Below are 25,894 nucleotides of genomic sequence, written 5' to 3'. Positions count from 1 at the left end.
CCTAGATGCCTCTCCCACTCCCTGTTTCTGAGCCAAGTTTCGCCTAATCTGTACTTGTAGCTTTGGTTCTTCCTTTCTATTCCATGAAGAAGGATCCATTGGAAGGGACCCTGGAGATCTGTCTATAGAGATTCTCCGTCCTCCAGGTCATGGTTGTCTTCAAGAGGCAAGTGGACTTTCTGGTTTTTCTTTGAAGATATTTTGCTTCTCATCCAAGAAGCTTCTTCAGCTCTGACTGGATGGTGGGGAATGGAAGGATTTACACTCCTTACAGACAGTTGCATACAAATCTTTCCCTTCCCTGCCATCCATTCAGAGCTGAAGAAGCTTCTTGGATGAGAAGCAAAACGTCTTCAAAGAAAAACCAGAAAGTCCACTTGCCTCTTACAAAAAACACCTTTGAGATGACTCCGGAGATTGTTTCTTTAAGATCAAATTGTTCCCTCTTGACCACAGGGTCAACCCAGAATCCATCCCCACCTCTGAAGTGCAACTGAGCAGCTCTACTACACAAATTGCACAGAGTGCAGAGTGCAGAGAAGAGCAACAAAGATGATTAGGGGTCTGGAGGCTAAAACATATGAAGAACGGCTGCAGGAACTATGTCTAGTCTGACAAAAAGAAGGACTAGGGGTGACATGATAGCAGCCTTCCAAAATCTCAGGGGCTGCCCCAGAGAAGAGGGAGTCAAGCTATTCTCCAAAGCCCCTGAAGGCAGGACAAGAAGCAAAGGATGGAAACTGATCAAGGAGAGAAGCAACTTGGAACTAAGGAGAAATTTCCTGACAGTTGGAACAATTGATCAGTGGAACAGTTTGCCTCCGGGAAGTTGTGAATGCTCCAACACTGGAGGTTCTTAAGAAGAGATTGGGCAACCATTTGTCTAAAATGCTACAGGGGGTTGCAGCCTGAGCAGGGGGTTGGACTAGAAGACCTCCAAGGTCCCTTGCAACTCTGTTATTCTACTCTATTCTATCTTGCAAAACCCAAGCAATTGTTATTTGACTACTGTTTTTAATGTTCAGTATCGATGAGGCTTATTGACATGCAATAACTTCCTGGACTTCTCCTGCTTTCTCAGACCTTGCCTAATCCAAATCCGTCTCTCAGTGCCGTTGAAATTCTCTCTGTCCTGTGAAATTTAGAGTTTCCGTGGGTTCTTCTGACTGCCAGCTGGCAATGCTAATCAGCTAAGAGACCACTTCCCTCAATGCCCATCTATTAACCAACCCTGGTTAAGGAGGAACAAGGACAGATAAATGAATAAGGAACAAAAGTCTATGGAGATTCTCCGTCATCCAGATCATGGTTGTCGCAAAGGGGCTTTCTGAGGAGGCCACTGGAGTTTCTTCTTTTGTCTTTGAAGGCGTTTTGCTTCTCATCCAAGAAGCTTTTTCAGCTCTGATAGGATGGTGGGATGGGAAGGTCTTCAACAGTGAAGACAGACAGGACAGAAAACATCTTGCAGCCAAGGAGGCTCCACACACCCATTTTCAATCTTCAGATAACCCTGAGGACATAAATAAACCTTCAAGTGCTTCAAAGTCCCCCCAAAAGGACGCAAGTGGTCAGTTTTCTGCAAGGATCCTTCCCTTCCCCACCATCCAGTCAAAGCTGAAGAAGCTTCTTGGATGAGAAGCAAAATGTCTTCAAAAAAATAAATAAGAAAGTCCAGTTGCCTCCTGAAAAAGCAGCTGCTGGCAGAAGGGAGGGAATACTTGAGTATCTATATTGGGGACATAAAATAGGAGAAATAAACGTATTTGCTTGGTTAGATTTGTATCATCAGAATTTATATATGTATATCACCATCTCGAGGAATTTCTCTTCTCTTCATAACAGCCCCGTGGGGAGGCTGGGTTAAGAAGGACCAACAGTTGGCCTCACAATTGCACCTGTGTTCACAAAACTCTTGATCCTTCCTTCCTTCCTTCCTTCCTTCCTTCCTTCCTTCCTTCCTTCCTTCCTTCCTTCCTTCCTTCCTTCCTTCCTTCCTTCCTTCCTTCCTTCCTTCCTTCCTTCCTATCTCTCTTTCTCCTTCCTTCCTTTCTCTCTCTCTCTCTCCCCCTACCATCCCCCCTCCCTCCCATACTTCCTTCCTTCCTTCCCTCTCTCCCCCACCCCGCAATTTCTGAATCACCCATGTGAATCACCCAAGAGAAGAGGAGAAGAAACAAGAGGACAGAACAGCACAGGAGAGAAGAGAAGAGAAGAGGAGAGAAGAGAAGAGAAAGGAAGGGAAGGGAAGGGAAGGGAAAAGAATAGAAAAGAGAAGAGAAGAGAAGAGAAGAGAAGAGAAGAGAAGAGAAGAGAAGAGAAGAGAAGAGAAGAGAAGAGAAGAGAAGAGACTTTATTGGCTAAATGTGATAGTATTGAATGCCAAGCAGAAGTCTACAAAAAGGACCTGTGCCTAGGTCCTTGGAGATTCCAGATGTTGCCAGATGTAGTTCAGTGCCATATTGACCGCACCATCTATTTGTGTGGTAGACAAACTGCAAGGGGTCTAAGAGCGGATCTGTGATGTTTTTCAGGTGGGCCAACACTAACCTCCCAAAGGTTTTCACAACTATGGATGTCAGAGCCACCGGTCTGTAGTCATTCGGCTCCTGGGCGGAGGGTTTCTTGGGCACTGGGGTGAGAGTAGAGTGCTTGAAGCAAGAAGGGACCTAGCGCCCCTCCAGGGATTTATGAAAGATGCAGGTGAAGATGGGAGGGGCCGTAGATCAGCCCAGGATTCCAAGCAAGAAGGAGTTGCTCCATCTGGGCCCGATGCTTTTCTGCCCTTTTGTCTATGAAATAAACCTTGCACATCTTTTTCTAGGAACACCAGAGGGGGAGGGGGAGGGCAGAAGGGTGGAGATAGGTGTGGGACATTTGGCTCCTGTTGGTGTATCTGAGGTGGGAAAAGTAGCAGTAGATGACAATGGTCTCTTCTCCAACCGAGACCGGAACTCTTTCCAACCCTCTGACCGTTGATGTGTCTGCCAGATGACACGGAGCCTCCTGGACGTGGCTTATGGGAACAGGCTGAAGATCCTGGAGTGGCCATTCTGGAGAGAAGACAACTAAGGCCTTTGAAGAGCATTGGGGGACATCAGAAGGGGCCCAAGGGAAGATGGGCAGGAGCAATTCTGCTGCAGAGGCTCTGGGTTCTCCCAGGAATTGACGTTACTGATGACTTACAAACAGGTGGCAGGCAAAGGAGACTTTGCAGGGACAACTATTATGTGTAAAGTAAACATGTATCTACATCCATAAGAAACCCTCGTGTATCTAATGTTTTTCCTGCTGTGTTCTTTTCCTGTTTTTCTTCTTTTCTGTTCTACTTGGTTGAATAAAGGCACTCTTCCTTCCCCTGTGCACTCTTTCTGGAGAGCCACATTGAGGAATGTTGCACTTCCTCTCAACCCCTCTTCCTCTGGGGGGGGGGGGGCATGGATCAAGGTGGGGAGGGGAAACCCCCAAAGGGGCCGAAGGAGACACATGACACCAAGAGGGCAGCTGGAACCAAAGCTTTATTGCAGAAAAAAAGGAATGAGCCCAGGGTGGGGTTTGGGGGGAGGGTCTCCGGGGTGGTCCAGGACTGAAGAAGACTCTTTGGGTCAAGTTCAAACATTTGTTCCAATCTGGGAGGGTCTCTTCGTTGGTGCTCCTGTAAAAAGAAACGTTCAGATATGAGGTTTCTGCCCAGAACTGAACCCCGTGCTTCTCCCTGCCTCATCTTAGAACCATGGAAACCCAAAGCTGAAATCAGGAGGAATGTTCTGATTGGGAAAGAAGGGAAGCAATGGGACAGCCTCTCCATTGGAGTTCTGGGACTCTATCACTGGGGGTTTCATGCAACGATGGGGCAGAATCTCTCCAGGGTGCTCTGAGGATTTCTGTATTGGAAGGAGGTTGGACTAGATCAGAGGTCTCCAACCTTGGCCACTTTAAGACTTGTGGACTTCAACCCCCAGAGTTCCTCAACCAGCAAAGTTATGGGAGTTGAAGTCCACAAGTCTTAAAGTTGCCAAGGTTGGAGACCCCTGGACTAGATGACCTCCAGTGTTTCCCCCAATCCTCTCCTTCTAGGAGACCTCAAGGCCACCTCTTGGAACACAGACAAGGACATGCTCACAGGAGCTTTCTAACTTGCCAAGAGGATGAGCTGGACCAAAGTGGGCAAAGGTCTTCTATCAGAGCTTCTGCTTCTCCTGGAAGTCCTCTTTGCCTGGATCCTTCTGGCTTTCTGACCAGGATGATGGCCATGAAGAGGGCCATTTTTTTTTCAATACAGTGCCAAGCAGCAGCTAAATGGGTGCGGTGGAGCATTCTACCAATGGAGGTTCAAGAGGAGAAGAGGTCAAGAGACAGTGGGAGGGGGAGGGTCAGTCAGATACGTGCGGATATCGATCTGGAAGAAGGGTCCCACCACACCAGGTTCTGCTTCAGCATCGTGGCACTTTCCTTTTGGGCACCTGCTCTCCCTTTGATGGACATGAGGAGAGCCTGGAAGACCCCAGAGAAACCTGCAGGTGCCCAGACCACGTTGAGGCCTAGGAGACCCCCCACAACTTCTCCTTTGGTCTACGCAAAGTGCACAGGTGACAATGTATGGGACCTACCATGCATCGTATAGACAATGTCCTTGCACTTAGTCAGGCAACCGTAACGGCAACACTTCTGCTGCCCAGGACAGTTCCAGTCATGTTGACACTTCTCAAGACAAGGAAGTTTTTGTTGTTGTTGTTGTTGTTGTTGTTGCTGTTGTTGAGGGGCCCGGGGACACTCTCCAGGTTTTTCTGCAAAGGAGAAGATCCCAAGGCTGAGAGAATCCTCCAGAATTGGAATCCCAGATCAAGAAAGATCCCATCTCTGGGCCTTTCAGGACCCAAAACATCTCCATACATTTAGGAATGAAGCATTCCTAGCTGGAGCCGGATCCCATCTCTGTTCCCACAGAGTGGACCCATTTCCTTCTGGAGTCAACCTCTCAGGACCCTGGGGGAGGGGGGAGACTATAAATGCCCCCCCTTCTCTTGGCTGGGATCAGGGGTGGACATGGACAACCCCAGTTTCCACCAAAGAGGAAGGAGGAATTCCAAGGAGTGGTGGGGTAGAGACTTTCTGGGCTGGTTCTGCACATTCCCACAACCAGGGGCGTATTAACCATTAAGCAGACTAAGCACATGCTTAGGGCACCAGGCCCAAAGGGGGCACCAAAAAGATGAGAGAGAGAAAAACCCAAATTGATAAAACAAAGGAGGGAGGCACCAAGATTTGTCAGGGCACCAGTGACCCTTAATCCGCCACTGCCCACAGTCCCCTCCCCAAATACGGGGGTGGTGGTGGTGGTGGTAAGACAGGACCCTTCCCAAAGCAGAGGCTGGACAACCTGTCCTTGGACCTCTTGGAAGTTGCCTGAAGTTCTTAGGCTAAATCGGGACCCTCAGAATTGGGTCCTTGGTGGTTCATGGACTGGGCAGGATGCAGCCATCATGCCAATATCCCCATAAACAGGGACAAAAACCCCAACAGAAAATAATACCCAAATCGAGAAAACATCATGAAGAAAAACCCACCCCCACCAAGGCTTATTATGCAAGTGGAAGTATCTAAACAGAGAGCAAACTCCGCTCTCTTCTAGCATTGATAATGTTCCCTACTTCGGTAATGAAATGTCTGCAAGAAAACAACCAGGCTTAGAGAGCAACAAAGACCTCCTCCTCCTCTCCCTGCAAACTCCCCTGACTTCTAGTACTGATGATGTTCCTTAGTTTAAAAACCACCCAGCTCAGAGAGCACCAGAGTTTTAACAGTTCAACCCGATTGACAAAGATTCCCTGTTGTGAGAAGCACGATGTTTCATTAGCCCATCTTATGCTTAGTGTTAAGAGACAGCAGGTTTTTTTCAACGAAGAGGTCAATCTGCAGCTCCTTCCCTTCCCTACTTACCAACACAGGCGTAGCGACATTGATCCAGAGTCTTAAAATTATTGCCATTCCCCTGGCATCCACCGTAAGTAAACTTTTCACATTGTTTTGAAGCCGGGTTGTAGTAGAAGCGAGGCATTTTGGCTTTACATGGTCCAGTTTCCGCAGGAAGGTAACAAAACTCTATGACAAATGGAAAGGGGAGGGGGGATGTTATTGGATTGGCTAGCACAAAAGTCTTTAACTCACTTCCCCAACCTGGTGCCCTCTTAGCATGCTCAGTCTGCAAACAGTCCAGAGCCATCTAAGATGTTTTAATTTGGTTTCCTGCTCTGGGAGTTGGACACAGGATGTCTGAATGACAGTTCCTATTGCTTAAAATCCTGATACTGTGGAGACTTTGGTACTTTCTGCGCCTGGCAGTTTTTTTGAAGTTTTGAAGTTTCATGATCCAAACTAGGGAACATCTTCATGAGCACTGATGATGCTACCTAGTTTGGGTCATGAAACATCTGCAAGAAAGCAACCAAGCTCAGAGAGCATCAAAGACCCCTCATTTCAATCCTAGCTACAAATATTCTCCTTTCATTATCCCGATTCTTCTGCTGCATTGAGTCAAGATAGGTCAGCCTTCCCCTAAAACTGCATCTCTCTTTCCTGAGGCATCCTCCCATTTCTGTCTCCTGTTCAGCTGACACCCAACCACCATCTTAAGAACCTCCCCCAGGAGAAGCCCCACCAAGCCAGAGGTTCTAGACGGGGGTCTTTGGTTTCTGATCACTTCACCCCTCCCTTCCAAGGGTCTCCAGATCTTTCTGAAAGCTCACTTGGACGGTCCTGGCCGGAGATTGGGGTCAGCTCTGCCCAGAGGGTGAGGAGTCCCAGCAGGAGAAGAAGACCTCCAGAAGACATGATGAAGCCGTCTGCCCCACACTCAGGCTGCTGGCTCTATTTATTCTCCCCGCTGGGAATTTCACACCTCCAGATCCAGGAAGCAGGATGACTTCATGCAGTGAGAATCTGAATTCCTTCCTCTTTCACAAGATGGTGGAACAAGGAGTGGAGAATCTGGGAATGTAGATTCATGGACACTTTGGGAGAGGCTAGGCAGGGCCCTGTTGTTCCTATAGAACAGAATAGAATAGAATAGAATAGAATAGAATAGAATAGAATAGAATCTGGAAGGGACCTTGGAGGTCTTCTAGTCCAGCCCCCTGCTCAAGCATTTCAGACGAATACCATTCAGACGAATAGCTGTCCAATCTCTTCTTATAAACCTCCAGTGATGGACCACCCACAACTTCTGGAGGGAAGCTGTTCCACTGGTTAATTGTTCTGTCAGGAAGTTTCTCCTTAATTCCAAATTGCTTTAGAAAATAAGTTGACCCCCTCCTCTTTGTGGCAGCCCCTCAAATACTGGAATACTCCTATCATGTCACCTCTAGTCCTTCTTTTCTCTAGGTTAGCCAAACCCAAATCCTGCAACCATTCTTCATTTGTTTCCCTCCCCATCCCAGGCCTTTGATCATCCTAGTTTTTCTTCTCTGCACTTTTTCCAAAGTCTCAACATTTTTTTGCAATGTGGTGACCAAAATTGGATGCAGAATTCCAGGTGTGGCCTTACTAAGGCTTTATAAAGTGGCCCCGATACTTCGCCTGATTTTGATTCTATGCCTCTATTTATACAACCCAGGATTGTGTTCGCCTTTTCGGCTGCTGCCAAAACTGCTGGCTCATGTCTAAGAGATTGTCACTTAGACTCCAAGGTCCCTCACAGTTCCTGTTTTTGAGCCAGGTTTCTCCTAATCTGTACTTTTACCTTTGGTGTTTCCTGTCTTTTCCACGAAATAGGATCCTTTAGAAGTGACCCTGAGGGAATAGTGATAAAAATGGTGTTAGATTGTGTGGAGATGGACAAGCTAACATTAGAATTAAAAGAAAGAGGGGAAATGAAATATTATTTAGTCTGGGACACATGGTATAAATGGTGAGAAAATAGAAGTAAAGATTAAATATAAAGGTAATTTAAGAGGTATATTAAACTTAATGGCAATGCAGATAGTTAAAGAAGAAAAAAGGAATGTAATTGATACGTATATATGAGTATTATTGATGCTGGAGCACTGCAAAGACTGCAAAAGTGATATAAAATGATGAAATATGTTTAATAAAAATATTTTTAAAAAAGAAGAAGTGATCCTGCAGATCATTTCGGTAAGACGGAATTGTTGCATCTCTGAAACCCAACAGGGTCAACCCGGCCTCCATCCCAACATCTGAACTGCAACTAAGCAGCCCTGCCACACCAGTTGCAATCTTGCAAAATCAAAGCAATTGCTATTTGGGTGCTGTTTTTAATGTTTGGTATCGATGAGCCTTATTGCTTATTGCTATGCAACAAATGGGAATTCTCCTACATTCTCAGACCTTGCCTAATCCAAATCCATCTCTCACTGCAGTTGAAGTTCTCTCTGTCTTGTGAAACTTGTGAGTTTCCATTGGTTCTTACCCAGGAGCTTGCTCTTCCTGAGACCATCATCGGTGAACTGTCCTTAAATATCACATTTCGATTCTTACTATGTTACAGAGCCCCTGATTATGACATCGAACATGCAAACAAGCTAAATTCACTACTAACATGGGCAGCATCCTGCCCACACGCTTTTATCTTTCTTGGTGACTTCAATCTACCTCATATTGACTGGACCCTAAACGAATGTAATACTGAACCCATACACGCAACCTTCTACAATGCTGATACAAATCTGGGACTGGAACAACTAGTAACCAACAACACTAGACTAAACAACTGCCTCGATCTCATCTTCTGCAATAATTTGAATTTAATTTATGGAATACAAACTAAAGAACCCTTTTCCAGCAGTGACCACAATATGATTGACTTTTGCCTCAACATACGCCCACACAAAAATCATCACAATGACGTAATCCCCAATTATAACTTCGAAAAAGGCAACTATGATCTTATAGACAACGATCTCTCATCCCTTGATTGGCAATCTCTATTCACTGGATGCAATACTGTTGAAGACCATTACAACATATTTTTACTTGAAGTCAAAAGAGTCATCAAACTATATGTACCAACAACAACTCCCAAAACAAAAAAAAAAACCAGATTACCCATAACAATAAGGAAACTTCAATCCAAAAAGAGATCACTCTGGTGGAAAAACAAATCTGGTCACGTGGGCCAATTTCAAAAGCCGATACAAAAATGCCACCAGATAAAGACTGAATGCACCAATTATCACATTAAACAAGAGGAAAACCTTCTACGCACCAATTCCACCTGCGCTTTTTACAATTTTGTAAACAACAAACTAAAAGACTCAAGGTCCATCCCTCCCTTGATAGGACCTGATGGTAAAGACTGCAACGACGACACCATTAAATCCAACATCTTTAACACATTCTTCGGCTCAGTATTTGTAAACAGCAATGGATCATGCCCAGTATTTCCTAGTCGAACCACAGACAACTACAATGATCTAATACATATCGATTTTACAGAAGACAATGTTGAAAAAGCACTATGCAATCTAAAACCAACTCTATCTATTGGACCAGATGGAATATGTGCCTACTTCTTTAAAAAGCTATCCACTGCCATAGCAGAACCTCTAAGCATAATCTTTGAAAAATCTTTCAGGACCAGTTCCTTGCCTAACCTATGGTCACAAGCCACGGTCATCCCCAGCTTCAAAAAGGGAGACCCCAGCCTAGTTGGGGTCACCTGTAAAGTCATGGAATCAATTATTAACCAATCCATCATCCTCCACTAAGAGACAAACAACCTACTCTCCAATAAACAATTTGGTTTCAGGAAAAAACTATCCTGTAATCTGCAACTCTTACACTGCAAAAACATATGGACTACACAACTCGACCAGGGCAAAGCAATAGACGCAATCTACATACACTTCTGTAAAGCCTTTGATTCAGTGATACACGACAAACTACTCCTAAAACTAAAATCTTATGTATCTCTGGACAACTGCATAACTGGATAGAAGCAGTCCTGTCAAACAGACAACAAATGGTCAAAATTGGGAGTGTCCTATCAAATTCTGTACCTGTCAATAGTGGTGTCCCCCAAGGCAGTGTTCTTGGACCAACTCTCTTCATACTCTACATAAATGACCTCTGTGATCATATTAAGAGCAACTGCGTTCTTTTCGCTGATGATGTAAAGCTGTTCAATACCACAGACAATACTGCTACCCTTCAAAAAGATCTTGACTATGTATCAGAATGGTCAAACAAATGGCAACTTCAAATCTCAACAAATAAATGCTCTGTCTTACATATTGGCAAAAAAAATCAGAAAATAAAATACAAGCTGAATAGTCAAAACCTTGTTGATGATCCAAACTCTGTCAAGGACCTTGGTGCTAGAGCCTAATGATCTAAGTGCTAGAGGCCACTATAACTACATAGCCAAAAAGGCTTTAAGAGTTGTTAACCTAATCTTACGTAGCTTTTTCTCTGGTAATATTACACTAATAACTAGAGCATAGAAAACATTTGCGAGATCAATACTCAAATACATCTCATCAGTCTGGAACCCACATTATGTATCTGATATTAACACAGTTGAGAAAGTCCAGAAATATTTCACAAGAAGAGTTCTCCACTCCTCTACTCGTTGCAGAATACCTTATGCCACCAGACTCTAAATTCTAGACCTAGAAAACCTAGAACTACGCCTCCTTCGATCCGATCTAAGTATAGTATATAAAATCATACATTGCAATGTCCTACCTGTCAATGAATACTTCAGCTTCAACCATAACAACACAAGAGCAAACAATAGATACAAACTCAAGGTTAACCGCACCAAACTTGACTGCAGGAAATACGACTTCAGCAACTTTAACCTTAGACGGTCTACTATTGAGCTCACCCCATTCCTAAGAGGTCTGTAGGGGGTGTGCATAAGCACACCAACGTGCCTACCATCCCTGTCCTATTGTTTATTTTTCTTAAATGTACCCATTTCATGTATTCATAATTATGTATATACTTATACCTATTATCTTGTAAGTGATTGACAAATCAAATAAATAAATAAATAAATAAAAACTGCTAGCAGAGAACCCTAATTACCCCAGGGAGCTCCTCCCTCACCCCCGCCCATCTATTAACCACTGTTGGTTGAGGAGGAACAAGGACAGATAAAGGAAGGAGGAACAATCAATATCACTAGCAGGCAGGAGAAGCTGCTGTGTGCCAACCCTTCCTATTCATGGACCAATCTTACTGCCCTGAGGACATCACCAGGAACCGCAGTGAAAGGTGATCAATATGCAAACCAGGTTCTCAGAGCACCAAGGATCCACCAAGGAGATACCAAGGGTGGGGCCACAAGGGTTTTTCCTGGTCCTCTGCTCTTTGGTGTGGCTCTGAATTTCTGGGCGAAGAGGGGGAGGAAATGCAAATTGATTGCATGGGACAGTTTATCCTCTGGAAGAAGAAAATAAAATCCACAATTACCTCATTACAAGAAGAAATGGGTGGAAGATCATTAAAGAGAGATTCAACAACTAAGGAGAAATTTCCTGACAGTGTGAACAATTAATCCGTGGACGGTCTCAAAGATCTTCTAGTCCAACCCCTTGCTCACGGCGGACAGAGAAGTGGTTGTCCTGTCTCTTCTTAAAACCCTCCAGTGACGGAGCACTCACAATTTCTGGAGAGAAGCTCTTCTACTGATTAATTGTTCTCACTGTCAGGAAATGTCTCGTTAGTTCTAGGTTGCTTCTGTAGTAACTCTTGATTAAGTTCCATCCTTTGCTTCTTGTCCTGCCTTCTGGTGCTTTGGAGATATAGGTTGCCCCACTCTTCTTTGGGGCAGACCCTCAGATATTGGAACTCTTGCTATCATGTTGCCCTTAGTCTTTCTTTTCATTAAACTAGACATTCCTAGTTCCCTCAACCATTCATTGTATGAGTTCATCTACAGATCTTTGATCATCTTTGTTGCTCTTCTCTACACTGTCTCTATCAGCAGAGTTGTGCTAGAGAGACAGAGCTGCATAACCTGTTCAGATGGGGGACTTCATGTCTCCCCTGGTCCTTCCCTTCCCCAGACAAGCCAGGCCCAGTTCCTGCAACCATTCCTCGTATGTTTTAGCCTCCAGGCCCCTCATCACCTTGGATGCTCTTCGCTGCACTTTTTCCAGAGTGTCAACGTCTTAACATATGTTTATAATATTTTGGATTTTATATTTTGCATTTTTGTCTCCTGTGCTTTCCCCCCCCAAAATGTGACGCGATGGTGCCATAGGATAAATCTATATATATATAAAAGCGAAATACCACTCAAGCATCATCACAAAATCTCCAGAACCGTAAAGCCTACAAACTTGAAATTTGGCCCTTAAGTTCTTCTTGGCTTCTAGGCGCTCACTAAGAAAGGATTCTTTAAAATGATCATCAGAGCATTTAGAGTATTTCTTATATTATTATTATTATTATTATTATTATTATTATTATTATTATTATTATTATTAACACGCTCTGATGCTAAGGAGTTCTACTCCCCCTCCCCACCTGGAAAGAAATCTCTTCCAACTGAAACAGAGAAGTTTCAGTTTCAGTTTAACAGCGCCAAGCAGCTTTAGTACAGAACAGTTGAGCTAAGCCACACCCAGGCTCCTTGCTGTCTCCTTCTTGCTCACACAGCAAATACTCTTTCAGTTTCCAAACAGCCCTCAACTCTCCCACACACTGACAGGACGCTAGACAGATGGATACCAATGGATGCTGGTAGGCAGAGGCAGAAGTTTTTTCCCCTTATTTTCCTCCCCAAAAACTAAACCTGACCACATAGGGTATTGAGTTAGTAAATAAATAAATTTGGCCAAGGCACCAGGGGAGTTCGGGGGAGGGGAACTCTTTTTATCCCTAAAAGTCTGTAGAGATTCTCAGTCATCCAAGTCCTTGGTTTTTTGTTTTTTTTCAGGAGGCAACTGGACTTCCTTGTTGTTGTTGTTTTGAAGACGTTTCACTTCTCATCCAAGAAGCTTCTTCACCTCTGACTAATCTTCACGATCCTGTCAGAGCTGAAGAAGCTTCTGGGATGAGAAGCAAAACGTCTTCAAAAAAAACAAGCAAACAAGAAAGTCCAGTTGCCTCCTGAAAAAAACTTGACCTTTGGGGTCTCCTTCACCCTCGTGGAGGGGGAACCCCAGCAGACATTCTGCCCCAGATGCTGGGCGAGGGGCAAGAGCTGTTTTTTTTCCTTTACGGGGGGTTTTCTCAGGAGGAGAAACCAGATTCTCCATCGCTGGTGGTTTTTGAGAAGAGATTGGACAACCATTTGTCTGGAATGGAATAGGGTCTCCTGCCTGGCAGGGGGTTGGACTGGATGACCTCCAAGATCCCTTCCAACTCAGTTACTCTGTTTTTCTAGGAGGAGGTGAGAAGCCTCCAACTCTCGCTGGCTGGAAGGGCTCTTCGCCACAGCTGCAAACACAGCTGCAGGAGCCCCTTAAGGAGGACCAGAGCCTTGAATGAGCTGGTCTGTTCGGCATGTTGCACGAGGATTGGCGCAAGAGGAACGCTTGGAGCAGAGCAAGGATGGCCTCATATCAGGAGGGACCCTTTGCCTTAGACAGGCAGGGAAGGGCGTGCTGGGACAGACCATGGTGTGCGTGAGAGGGGGGGAGATTTCCTGAGGCTCTGAGCACAAACACCTGGCCAGGTGGTGCCACCTGCCAGCAGAATGAAGGCAGCATTTTAGCAAGCACATCTGGGGCATAAAACGGGAGAAATAAAAGTGTTTTCCCTGGTTAGATGTATATCACCAGGAATGCCTAGACTTATATCACCACCTCCAGGAGTTGCACTTTCCTCTTTTCTTCACAACAGCCCAGTGAGGGAGGCTGGGCTGAGAAAGAAGGCTTCTCCATCCAGGTGGGAGACTTGAGCTACCCTAATATGCATAACATCAATGCCTGGGAAGATACTGGGGGGAAACAAAACAAATCTGTGAACATCTGGAATCAAATAAAGTTGCAACTAGAAGCTAGCAAGGGTTTGTTAAAAACATATCATGCCAAACCAATCTTATTTCATTCTTTGACAAAGTGACTAAATTAGTAGACCAGCGAAATACTGCGGACATAGTATACTTAGACTTCAACAAAGCATTCGACAAAGTAGACCTCAACCTATTTTTTGATAAGCTAGTAAAATGTGGGATAGACAGCATCACCAACAGATGTTTTTGCAACTGGCTGACAAACTGTACTCAATGAGTAGTTCTTATTGGTACTACATCTACATGGAGGGAAGTAAGCAGTGGGGTACCTCAGGTTCCGTTTTAGGCCCAGAACTCTTCAATATCTTCCTAAATGGCTTAGTGGAGGGAATAGAAGGGGAACTCATCAAAGTTGCAGATGACACTAAGCTGGCAGGAATAGTCAACACCCCAGAAGACAAACTTAGTATCCAATGATGGACTTGTATAATGGGGCCTATCCAACAACATGAAATTTAATGTGGAGAAAAGCAAGATTTTACACCTAGCCAGGAAAAAAGTACAAATACAGACCAGGAGAAACCTGGGTCAAAAATAGTAACTGTGAGAGGGACCTCGGAGTCAGAGGTGGTATTCAGCCAGTTCTGACAGGTTCGACAGAAACAGTAGCGGAAAGTTTGAGTAATTCGGAGAACTGGCAAATCCCGCCTCTGACTGGCCCCGCCCCCATCTATTCTCCGCCTCCCAAGTCCCAGCTGATTGGCTGGGTCTTCTTTGGTTGCCCTGCCCAGGAGAACGGAACTGGAAAGCAGGTTACGGTGTGGGGAGAGAATGGGCTTTTACACTAACCTTCCCCTGCCACACCCTCCAAGCCACGCCACACCACACCCACCAAGCCACGCCCACAGACCCGGTAGTAAAATTTTTGGAATCCCACCACTGCTCAGAGTCCTAGTAGACAATCACTTAAACATGAGCCAGACGTGTCTGGCAGCAACCAAAGAAACTAATACATTCCTAGGTTTTATAAACAGAGGCATAGTAACAAAATCACATGAAGTATCAGTACCGCTTTATAAAGCCTTAGCAAGGCCACACCTGGAATCCTGCATACAGTTTGTTTACCACATTACAAAAACTACGTTGAGACTTTGGAAAAAGTGCAAAGAAGAACAACTAAGTTCATCAAAGGCCTAGAGGCTAAAACCTATGAAGAACAGTTGCAGGATTTGGATTTGGCTAGTCCAAAGAAAAGAGGCCCTAGGGGAGACATGATAGCAGCCTTCCAGTATTTGAGAGGCTGCCATAAAGAGGACGGGGTCAACTTATTCTCCAAATCACCCTGTAAACAACCTGATATTAAGGAGAATCTTCCTAACTTTGAGGTCAATTAACCAGCGGAACAGATTGCCTCCAGAAGTATTGTTGCTTCATTACTGGAAGCTTTTAAGAAGAGACTGTTTAGCCATTTGCCATGAATGGTCTACTCTAGGGCCTCCTGCTTGAGCAGGGGGTTGGACTAGAAGACCTCCAAGGTCCCTTCCAGATGTTGGAAGAATTATCCTTCTGGGTTCAGTTCCAAGTGGGGAAAAAGACACTGGATTCATGGAAGTTGCTTGGAAAGAAGGTATAATGGTGGACAGGACCACATTCCTCGGAGCTCCTGGGCGAAAAAGGGAAGGGATGCTGTGCTGTCCAGCCAGGTATAGCTAGTTAGTAATTGGGAGCTGTCCCCTTAAGGGAATGCATCATGGTAAATGTAGTTAAGGTATCCTGGGAAATGTAGTTCATGTCATGTGGCCACATCTGTAACCCTGATTGGTCACTGAATTGACCCTTGGTAGGTCGGGGGAGGGTTCTTCACTCTTGCCTGAACACAGGCTCATGGTAGCATCTCTACCCCCTGCTTCTACTACTCTGGGATGAAATATGGGATAGAAAGATTACTATCATTTTACTATTCTGTCCTTTGATTCACTTGCTGAATATAAAGACAAGTAGATAACTCTACAAATTCTACCATACAAAGTTTCTTTTATTGGATTATATTAGGTATCCTCAAGGTAACTCACAGTTATGTCGAGATGCATCTAATGTCCAATTCTTTGCATAGTTGAAATCGTAGTGTAAAATGATAGTAATCTTTCTATCCCATATTTCATCCCATAGTAGTAGGGAGGCTAGCACGAGGCAAAGTCCTGCAACAGCTTTAGAAACCTCCGTCTCAGACACAGATTCCTCCCAACTAACGAAGAACACAACCGAAACTCTACACCTCTCAGGGGTATACTGCAAATTGCTAGAGATCACAACCACATGACAACACATGACACAGAGGTCACAACCTCCTCCATAAAGAGTCCAGGAGAGCACTCATCAGACACAATCCAATCTAGATCTCCAATTACAGAGAGAGTCAAGCTTTGTCCTTTGCACAACATTCGACACTCGCTGAACAGGTGCCAAGTGTTTGCATGGAAACCTGTGCACCAAAGAAAGGATTTGTAATGGGAGTTCAGATTCTGCTACAAATGTTGTGAATCTTCTAAGCACGTGCCCAAAGACTGCACAGCCAAAGTGCAATGTCATCTATGCAACAGCAACAAGCACCCAGCCGCTTTGCATCCAGACTCCGAGACAACACAGCAGACAACACATAACCCTCCCTTGGCCAAGGAGCCTCAACGTGCTACAGAAGCATACCAGGAGCCAGTGGTGAGTGTCAATTGCACGGCGGTGTGTGATAACACACCAGCCCCTCACTCGTGTCATCAGATATGCTTAGCCAACGTCTACCCCAATGGACGCCCAGAAGAAGCAGTGAAGATGTATGCAATACTGGATCCTCAGAGCAATCATTCGCTGGCCAGGTCTGCATTCTTCGACCACTTTGATGTTCAGAAGGAAAACGTGCACTTCACGATATCAATGTGCACTGCACTACGAAGCACGGCGGGGAGGAGAGCTACTGGATTCTGCATAGAGTCATTAGAAGGGAGTTCCCGATTCCCACTGCCGCCTGTGTTAGAATGGGCTGGGATACCAGACGACCGCAGCAAGATTGCAATGCAAGAGGTAGCAAGCAGCATACCTCACCTGCAGCATGTGGCCCATCACATTCCCACCTTAGTTCCTGAAGCCAAGATTTTGCTCTTGTTAGGAATGGATTCAATTGACACTTTAGCTCACAATGAAGTAGTCGGGGGCCCGAGAGGCACCCCCTTTGCCTTCAAGACTGAGCTGGGTTGGGGAATCTCAGGAATAGTCTGTGTCGATCGGATGCAGGCCCCAGCCCAGGCAGATGCCTTCGCACCATTCATTCCAACAGCCTTCCGACGCCCTTTGGCACCATCAAAAACAAGAAGTCCACCCTAAACAGCCACTGGCGACCAGTAGACTTTCACTAAGATGCTTTAACTGGGCAGATGTCTTCGCAACATCCATTTCAACTGCTTGTCAAGACCCCTTAGAACCGTTGGAAGCAAGAGGACCTGTCCACCCTAAACGGCCACCAGAAGCGACCAGCAGACTTTCACCAGGAAGCTCTACACCAGACAAGTCACCGACCTAGTGTTGCTGAAGAGAAAGGCTGAACTTGAAGATTGAACCTCAAGCTTTGCATGCTTTGCCTTGTTTGATGCTTTATTATTGTTTACTGTTTCTCTTAGTTATATAGTTAACTGCTATCCAATTAGTATTACTCTTTACTGTTTCTCTTAGTTATACAGTTACTCGCTCTTTACTTAGTGGAATTTATAATTCCAGGCGGGGAGTGTGCTGTCCAGCTAGGTATAGTTAGTTAGGAATTGGGAGCTGTCCCCTTAAGGGGGACATCATGGTAAATGTAGTTAAGGCATCCTGGGAAATGAAGTTCATGTCATGTGGCCACATCTGTAAACCTGATTGGTCACTGAATTGACTCTTGGTAGGTTGGGGGAGGTTTGCTGTTGGTGGGAAGTGAATCTCGTACGTTAGGTCTTACAATGTCAGTTGTGTGACTGACGTTTAGAATCTGTGGTTGAGATTCACTCTTGTGCGTCCCAGGTTGTGGGAGACTTCTAAGTAACTGAGGTGGTTCCACCTGCTCGTTTTGTAGCGATTGCTGCTCATCCACATAGGCCTTGACCCGCATATCTGGGCTCTCTTCTCCCAACTCTTCGAGGTCGAAGTTGAAGGAGGCGTTGTCAGCCACCTTCCGCCATGCTACAACCCGCACTGTTTTTGCTGCTGTCTCTCTTTGTCGTTCGAGCAACTCCACTTGGGCCTGACTTTTGGCTATTTCTGCCTGTTTGGCCATTTCTGCCTTCTGCCCTGTTACCTCCATCATGATACGTAAATCTGCTTCTGCTACCGCCGCTTCTATCTCAGAAAACTACAGCTCAGTCGGTGTAACTTGCTGCTTTGGAGGCTTTAGATGCGACACTGTGACAGGAGGATGCTCTGGAAGGATGGTGAGACCCAGCAGGAGAGAATTGATGCAAGACACTGGAACCTGCTTGCAATCTAGGCGGTTTGGGATGGAGGGAGGAAGCTTTCTTAGAATAGTGGGAAGAAGCTGCTTGGATTAAAGACCTATGTTGGATATTGCCCTCTCCCTTGATGCTTGTTCCCTCTGTAGAGAATCCCTTCATTTCATACCCTCTGTTGGGCCCCAAATTAGTGTTTCCTGTCCCTGTGCAAGGAATGTATCCCATTGGCTGTCAGACTCCCAGGGGTGGGGGTCTTAGCTAACGTTGTAGGCTTTGTCCGGACCACAGGGCTTCACCTGAGTGCTGGCTGATGCAATCTTCCCAGGTGCCAGGTGGTGAGATGGGCAATTCTACCATTTCCTGAGGGCCAGGTCTTAATCCCATCACCCTGGAGCTGAAGGGCAGGCAGGGAGCCGCAGGAAGCTGCTTTGTCTTTAAAGCATGTTTCCCCTCTTCTCATCCAGGGAAATATACTATTCGGCCTTTTTAATATTTCCTAGAATATTTCACTCTTCTAGGAGAGGGGTGGGTGCTGACTTTCTACACAGATCTATTAGGAGAGGTCCCAGCCCAACAGATGGCCTCACCATTACGCCTGCCTTCGCAAAACCCTTGATCCTGCTTTCAGTCGCCTCCCTCCCTCCATCCATTTAGAGGAGAAGAAGTTACAAATACCTTACGAACAGGTGGCAGGCAAAAAAGATTTTGTGTGGACAAGCATGGGAAGCCCTTGTTTTTCCTGATCTCCTGTTTTATTTTCCTGGGTTTTTTTTTCCACTTCTTCTCTTTCTGTTCTACTTATTTAAATAAAGGCAGAAAACTTTCTCTGATCTCCTCATGGCCTCCAGCCAGACCATCCGTGTGGAGCCACAGCAGAGTCTGTGCGTCCATCCCAGACTTACCTTGAGTTTCAGGGATTTCAGCCTCCGAGAGAGGCTTCCCTCACACTTTCTCTCTGGAAAGCCACATGGGGGATCAATGTGCTGCCTCTCAGCCCCTCTTCCTCTGACATAAAGGGTGGGGGAAGAGACAGGTCAAGGTGGGGAGGGGAAACCCCCAAAGGGGCTGAAGGAGACACCGGAGACCGAGAGGGCAGCTGGAACCAAAGCTTTATTGCAGAGAAGAAGGAATGAGCCCAGGGTGGGGCTTGGGGGAGGGTCTCCAGGGGGGTCCAGGGCAGAAGCAGAGTCTTTGGGTCAAGTTGGAACTGTAGATCCAATCCAGGAGGGTCTCCTCATTGGTCATGCTGTAAAAACAAACATCCGGATATGAGGTTTCTGCCCAGAACTGCCTCCAATGCGTCACCCAACTAATCTTAGAACCATGGAAACCCAAAGCTGAAATTCAGGAGGAATGGCCTAACTGGGAGACAGCCAGGGAGCAATGGGGCAGCAGCCTCCCCCCTGGACTTGTGAGGCTCCATCACTGGGGGTTAGAAGCAAAGGTGGGACAGAATCTCTCCAGAAAGCTCTGAGGATTTCTGCGCTGGAAGGAGGGTGGACTAGATCAGGGGGGCCCAACCGTTTGGTCACCTGGGACCGGTTCCGTGGGGAAAGGTTTTCCTGCCAACCAGAAGGGGTGTGGTTTTGCATGCTGCCTGCATCCCACAGATGGGGCTTCCCTTGTTTGCTAGGGCAGCTTTCTGGCATTCCACGGCCCAGTGCTGGTCCATGGACTGTGGGTTGGGGTCCGCTGGACTACATGACCTCCAGCATCTTTCCCCCATCCTCTTTTTCTAAGAGACCACAAGGCTTGGAATGCTTGGAGTACAGAGAAGGACAGGTTCACTTGTACTGCCCAATTCACACAGGGAGCATTTGTTACAGCCAGAAGTGTGAGATGGTCATTCTAGACCCCCTGGTGAAGCTGTGGACCTTCCTGTCCCCTGAGCTTGGACCAGTTTTGGCCTGCGCTGGCCCAAAAGTGAGCATGGGGTTCAGTCATGGCCTCTCCTCTGGAAGTCCTCATTGCCCCTCTGGCAACCTGACCAGGCTGGCAGGAGCACCCTCTTCTCCAACAGAGTGCCCAACAGCAGCTGACCTGGGGCGGGGTCACCATTCTACCAATGGTGGTTCAGAAGGAGGAGAGGTCAAGAGCCAGTGGGAGAGGGACATGGAGGGTCTGTCTCCTGGCTTGCACAGAGTGGGGATGGGTACCTATCAGGAAGAACGGCCCCACCATACCAATTTCTGCTTTGGCATCACAACACCTTTTCTTTACATCAATTCTCCCTTTGATGGACACAAGGAGAGCCTGAAAGACCCCAGACAGACCTCCAGTTGCCCAGACCATGTCTAGGCCTAGGAGACACCACACAGCCGTTCAGGGGTGGGATTCCACTGGTGTAAGAGAACGCCAGAAATTGGAGAGTTCAACCTGAGTGGCAAAGATTCCCTTCTATCGAATCAATCACAGCCTGTTGTGAGAACCACAATGTTTCATGAACCCACCTTATGCCTAATTTTAAGAGACAGCGAGTCTTTTTCAATGAAAAGGCCAGTCTGGAACTCCTTCCCTACTTACCAGCACAGGTGCGTTTGCATTCATCTATGGTCTTAAAATTGTTAGCATTCCCATAGCATCCACCATAAATAAACATTTGGCATGTACGATGAACTGGGTGGTAGTAGAAGGCACGCAAGATGCCTCTACATGGTCCGGAGTCAGCAGGCAGTTCACAGAACTCTGTGAAAAATTGAATAAAGATAGATCAGCCTTCCCCTAAAATCCATCTCTTTCTAGGGACCCTCTCCCATTTCCATCTCCTGTTCAGCTGACACCCAATCACCACCTCAAAAACCTCCCCAGAAAGTGCTGGACTTTTCTGGAATGGACAAAACTTAATGTTAGTACTATGGAAAAGAGAATGAAAAACAAAAGAACTTTGAAAAGAAAGTGATAGAGAGAACCACCTAATGGTTAAAAATATTTCCTCTTTTATGTTCTTATGGAAAATTACTGGTCGTATAAATATGTGAAAAAGAAAAGAAATGGAATAAAAGATTACCAACACAACAAGAACCCCGGAAGTCTTTAAAAAGAGGGGACTACAGAAAAGTATAAATGAATGTAATATTTTGGGACTGCTTGAGGTTGACTGTGACAAGAAAACAGAAGAAAGAGAGAGTGAGATAAAAGAACCTCCCCAGAAGAAGCCCCACCAAGCCAGAGCTTCTAGACCAGGCCCTTTGGTCTCTCTTTCCTGGGGGAGAACCCTGATCATTCCAGCCCCTCCCTGCCAAGGGTCTCAAGATCTCAACTCACCTGGATGGTCCTTGCTGGAGACGGGGGTCAGCTCCGCCCAGAGGGTGAGGAGTCCCAGCAGGAGAAGAAGACCTCCAGAAGACATGATGAAGCTCTCTGCACCACCCTCAGGCTGGCTCTATTTATTCACCCCATTTCCCACCTCCAGATCCCGGATACAGGATGACATAATGCAGTGAGGATCCGAATTCCTTCCTCTTTCAGAAGGTGGTTGAACAAGTGTGGAGAATCTGCGAGTTTGATTGGCTGGCCAGTTTGGGGAAGTTAGGCAGGGAAGTTAGCCTGTTAACCTATTCCAGTCCCACTCGCACACACGTTAGCAGTTTAAGGATTTTATTTTTTCATCTCTATATTTATCAATGGAAATAAAATAGAAAAAGAAAAAGAAAAAGTGCAAGATCCAGCAGTAACAACAACAACAAAACGTGTACCAAAAAGAAGAAAAGAAAAAGAAAGACCCCAACAGGCAACATTAAATATAGATAAAAAGAAAGAAAGAAAGAAAGAAAGAAAGAAAGAAAGAAAGAAAGAAAGAAAGAAAGAAAGAAAGAAAGAAAGAAAGAAAGAAAGAAAGAAAGAAAGAAAGAAAGAAAGAAAACAAAAGAAAGACCGAAACATCCAACTTTAAACATATAAAATACCTACTTTGGCTGGGTGCTGAAAAGTAAAACTTTAGAAAAAACCAATTGATCAATTATCTTCATCTTACATGATGGATCTGTCAATAGTTATAAACTTTCTCAGAAAACAGTTATAAACTTTAACACAAGTTTTTTTTTTTTTTTACACATCTCTTCACATGACCAATGTGGTTCTGGATTACAACACTTGTACATAGTCATACTTTCATTTCCATCAATCTTATATAATATCACTTCATGTCATTATCCATTTCACTCATTTTTAAATAAGTTTCCATTTCATATTTCAATTCATTAATTCAATATCTATATCATTTCATCCACACATAAATTTTCACTTTTTTATCCCCTATTATTTCCATTTTCAGCTTACCACCTATTTTATTTTACATTACACATCATTATTATCCTTAATTTTCTCTAGGCCAATTTATAATAAACAATCTAAAAAGAGTAAAAATAAAGCAAAACCAATATATTTAGGATCCACGTGGTATATCCCCTCAGTCTATCTAATTTAATAATTTTTCATTCCCCTGCTTTAATCATAATAAAGTATTCTCATTATACATTTCTATCATCCATTAAATAATCAACTGTATATTTTAAAATGTATATATTTTAAAGTATCCCCCCAGGAAATAACTAAAATAACTTCTTAAACCCCTCGCCAACCCCCACAAAAAATAATTACAATAAGTCATTAATATCTCTCATTTTATCTTAACTTTTCTTGTATATCATTAATAATCATGTTTTTTCTTTCTTTCCACTTAGCCCAAGTTTATCTATAGGTTTTGATAAATTTCCATTCCCCTATTTTTAAATCTCAAAAGAAAGGGTTCATAACAGCATAATTCATATACAATTTATATATATACATATATATATATATATATATATATATATATATATATATATATATATATATATATATATATATATATATATATATATATATATATATATACATACATACAATCCTAAGAAATTTCCCAGCAAGCTTTAAACTTATCGTTTCCCCAATCTAAAATACCAATATATATCCCCATTTGGTATCCCCCTTACATTATACCTAACCCTTATCTCTAAACCTCTTGGCCTTAACATTTCTTTTAATTTTAGCCAGCTTTCCCTTTTCTAGGTTTCCCAGGTCTTTCTTCTTTTTTCTTTCTAATATTATTTTTATTTCCCTCTGCCTATCAGCCATGTTTTCCCCCACCCCTTTCAGTTCTTTTTTTGGGGGGGTTCTTCTTGTATAATTTCTTCTTCTGCTGCTTAGTCTTGGGAGTGTTTTCTCTTTTATTTGTTGTCTCTGTCATTAATGTCTCTATTTTAAGTCCTCTTATGTCTTTTGGCAATGGCCTTTGTTTTCCATATTCATCTGGGCTGCTGTCTTTCTTGTTTAACTCGTCCCCTCTGAGCTTTCTTTGTTCTTCTGAAAGCTGCAACACCATTACTTTACAAGATATTATGTCCAACAGTTTCATTCTTTCTTTTAACATACCTCTCAAAGTTTGCAGTTCCGACTTAAATTATTTGCTTATTTCTTCCATTTCTTTAATCTGTTGAGTTAATCTTTGTTTTATTAAGAGTAGGATTTTTCTGTTATAGTCCTTGCCAAAAGTCTCTGTTTATCTCACTCTCTCTTTCTTCTGTTTTCTTGTCACAGTCAACCTCAAACAATCCCAAAATATTGTATTCCTTTATATTTTACTGTAGTCCCAACTTTTTAAAAAACTTCCAGTGTTCTTCTTGTATTAGTAGTCTTTTATTCCATTTCTTCTCTCTTTCAGATATTTATACGACCAGTAATTTTCCATAGAAGCATAAAAGAGGAAAATCTTTAACCATTAGGTGGTTCTCTATATTGCTTTCCTTTCAAAGTTTTTTTTTTTTTAAAGATTTTTTTTATTTTCGGACAAACATACACAAACAAAACATAAAAACATAAGGCCATCTTCCAATTACGTACATACAGTGTGTCACTTGATTATACATTTTTTGTGCATCTTTTCCATAGTCCTCACTTACAATTGTTTGTATATATTCTCATATTATCAATCAAATATTTCTGAATACATTTATTATCATTGTTAATCATTCATTTGACTATACTATTATTCATGTTATATGAGATGTTCCATATTTTTATATTGATTTATATTATAACAATTCATATTATTATCCCAAATCCATCCAGTAATGATACATCTTTATGTTAGTTTTCTTAAGTTTTCACGGGTATTTATATGTATGGTATTCAGCTTTGTTCGGGTATTTTCCTACGTCATTATAGTTGTGCTTTTAAAGTTGTAGCAACGTTTTGGCAGAATCTCATCTGCCATCATCAGGCTTCTGTATTGTGTTTGTCTGTGAGTCAGACTTTCACGGCCGTTTCTGTTTTAAATTTGGTGCTAGCCTACTGCTGTGCCAGAATGGTTTCTTCTTCATCCTGATTGCTTGGGAGTCTTGGTCTGTGTTTATTGGTCTTGGAGTTTGATGTGTTCTGCTTGATTGGTGTTTCTAATGTCTTCTGTCTGTTTTGTGGCTTTTTTTGTCTTGATTGGCTGGAAACATTGTGTTTCCTGTATTAGAGGCTTTTAGTGCGGCTTTGCTCCGAGTAAATGGAGGGCTATCATTTATTAGGAAGCTAGGTTTCATCTGGGTGCCTGGTTGGGGTCTGTTTGAGCTGGAGGTATCAGGGGTGTTTGCCTGGCTTGTGGTATGGAGATTTTTTTGTTTGAGAGTTCAGGCTTCCCAATAATTGACAGTCTGGTGGAATCATCTCTTCTATTCATGCTTTCAGGTCTTTTTTCAATCTCTATGGCTTCTCTGATAATTCTGTAGCTGGGGTTTTCTATAGTGGCTAGGGTTTTGGTGCCATTGAAGTCGATGCTATGACCTGTGGCTTTCATGTGTTGGACTAGTGAGGAAGTGTCTTCCAGGTATTTTACTGCATTTTTGTGTTCATTTAGATGGGTACTTATTCTTCTATTGGTCTGTCTAATATATGTGGCAGGGCATGATGCGCAGGGGACTTCATATATGGCTTGGTTTTCCAGGTCAGTTTTATCTTTGGGGTTTCTTAGGATGGCTGCTATTTTTCTGTCTGTTTTGAAGGCGGTCTTGATGTGATGCCTGTGTAGTATCTTACTGATTTTGTCTGTAGTACCTCTTATGTAGGGCTGTTCCATAGGTCTGTTCATCTTCTAGGTCTCCATTCCTTCTATAGTCTCCGTTCCTTTCACTTTCTCTTTCTTCAGTTTTCTTGTCACAGTCAACCTCCAACAGTCCCAAAATATTGTATTCCTTTATATTTTAATGTAGTCCCCACTTATAAAAAACAATTCTGGGGTTCTTTTTGTTTTAGTAGTCTTTTATTCCATTTCTTCTCTCTTTCAGATATTTATATGACCAGTACTTTTCCATAAAAGCATAAAAGAGAAAAATCTTTAACCATTAGATGGTGCTCTATATCAGGGTCCCCAACTACCGGTCCGTGGACGGTACCGATCCAGCGGAACAACTCCTACCGGGCTGCTGGCTTGCTGGGCGCTGCCATCTTTTTCATGAAAAGCTGCGGTGAGCTTTTC

The 25,894-nt window shown here is 44.0% G+C and overlaps 3 protein-coding genes and 1 long non-coding RNA gene across 5 annotated transcripts in view; all 4 read right to left on the bottom strand.

Moving 5' to 3' along the window:
• LOC113427667 (tigerin-4) overlaps nt 1-22,186 on the bottom strand; it is a 72,500-nt gene extending 50,314 nt beyond the window's left edge. The window contains exons 1-3 of one of the 2 annotated variants that reach the window (XM_087959110.1): nt 21,658-21,862; nt 20,917-21,078; nt 19,485-19,639 (exon numbers count right to left, since the gene is read on the bottom strand). In XM_087959110.1, the coding sequence (XP_087815236.1) occupies nt 19,635-19,639; nt 20,917-21,078; nt 21,658-21,742 (252 nt within the window). In that variant the 5' untranslated portion in view covers nt 21,743-21,862 and the 3' untranslated portion in view covers nt 19,485-19,634. Of the gene's footprint in view, nt 1-19,073; nt 19,640-20,916; nt 21,079-21,657 lie in introns of those variants that run through there. The other variant, XM_087959109.1, reaches the window with a different exon arrangement.
• LOC113431784 (kunitz/BPTI-like toxin) overlaps nt 1-25,894 on the bottom strand; it is a 146,469-nt gene that overhangs the window by 4,204 nt on the left and 116,371 nt on the right. The window lies entirely within an intron of this gene.
• Nucleotides 3,498-6,986, bottom strand: LOC113427669 (kunitz/BPTI-like toxin). Its single transcript, XM_087959104.1, has 4 exons — nt 6,744-6,986; nt 5,938-6,099; nt 4,608-4,784; nt 3,498-3,652 (listed from the first exon to the last, which is right to left on the bottom strand). Exons 1-4 carry the CDS (start codon nt 6,826-6,828, stop codon nt 3,609-3,611), a joined length of 468 nt encoding a protein of 155 aa, XP_087815230.1. The 5' UTR covers nt 6,829-6,986; the 3' UTR covers nt 3,498-3,608.
• On the bottom strand, nt 14,980-15,813 carry LOC148131045 (uncharacterized). The gene is made up of 2 exons (XR_015748409.1): nt 15,445-15,813; nt 14,980-15,410 (listed from the first exon to the last, which is right to left on the bottom strand). It is a non-coding gene; the product is annotated as an uncharacterized LOC148131045 (long non-coding RNA).

This window comes from Notechis scutatus, chromosome 3 (assembly GCF_049901735.1).
Source record: "Notechis scutatus isolate UNSWTSFEM ecotype Mainland chromosome 3, rNotScu1.2, whole genome shotgun sequence".
NCBI classification, from domain to species: Eukaryota; Metazoa; Chordata; class Lepidosauria; order Squamata; family Elapidae; genus Notechis; species Notechis scutatus.
Note: the sequence above shows the minus strand (reverse complement) of the source record. Positions and strands in the feature narration are given on the sequence as shown.

Excerpts from the sequence above, each read along its gene's own strand:
- LOC113427669 (XM_087959104.1), bottom strand. The coding sequence starts at position 6,828 with ATGTCTTCTGGAGGTCTTCTTCTCCTGCTGGGACTCCTCACCCTCTGG. Across the intron at positions 4,785-5,937 it reads ATGTCGCTACGCCTGTGTTG|AAAAACCTGGAGAGTGTCCC; the intron begins GTAAGTAGGGAA and ends TCTCCTTTGCAG. Across the intron at positions 3,653-4,607 it reads CATTGTCTATACGATGCATG|GAGCACCAACGAAGAGACCC; the intron begins GTAGGTCCCATA and ends TTCTTTTTACAG.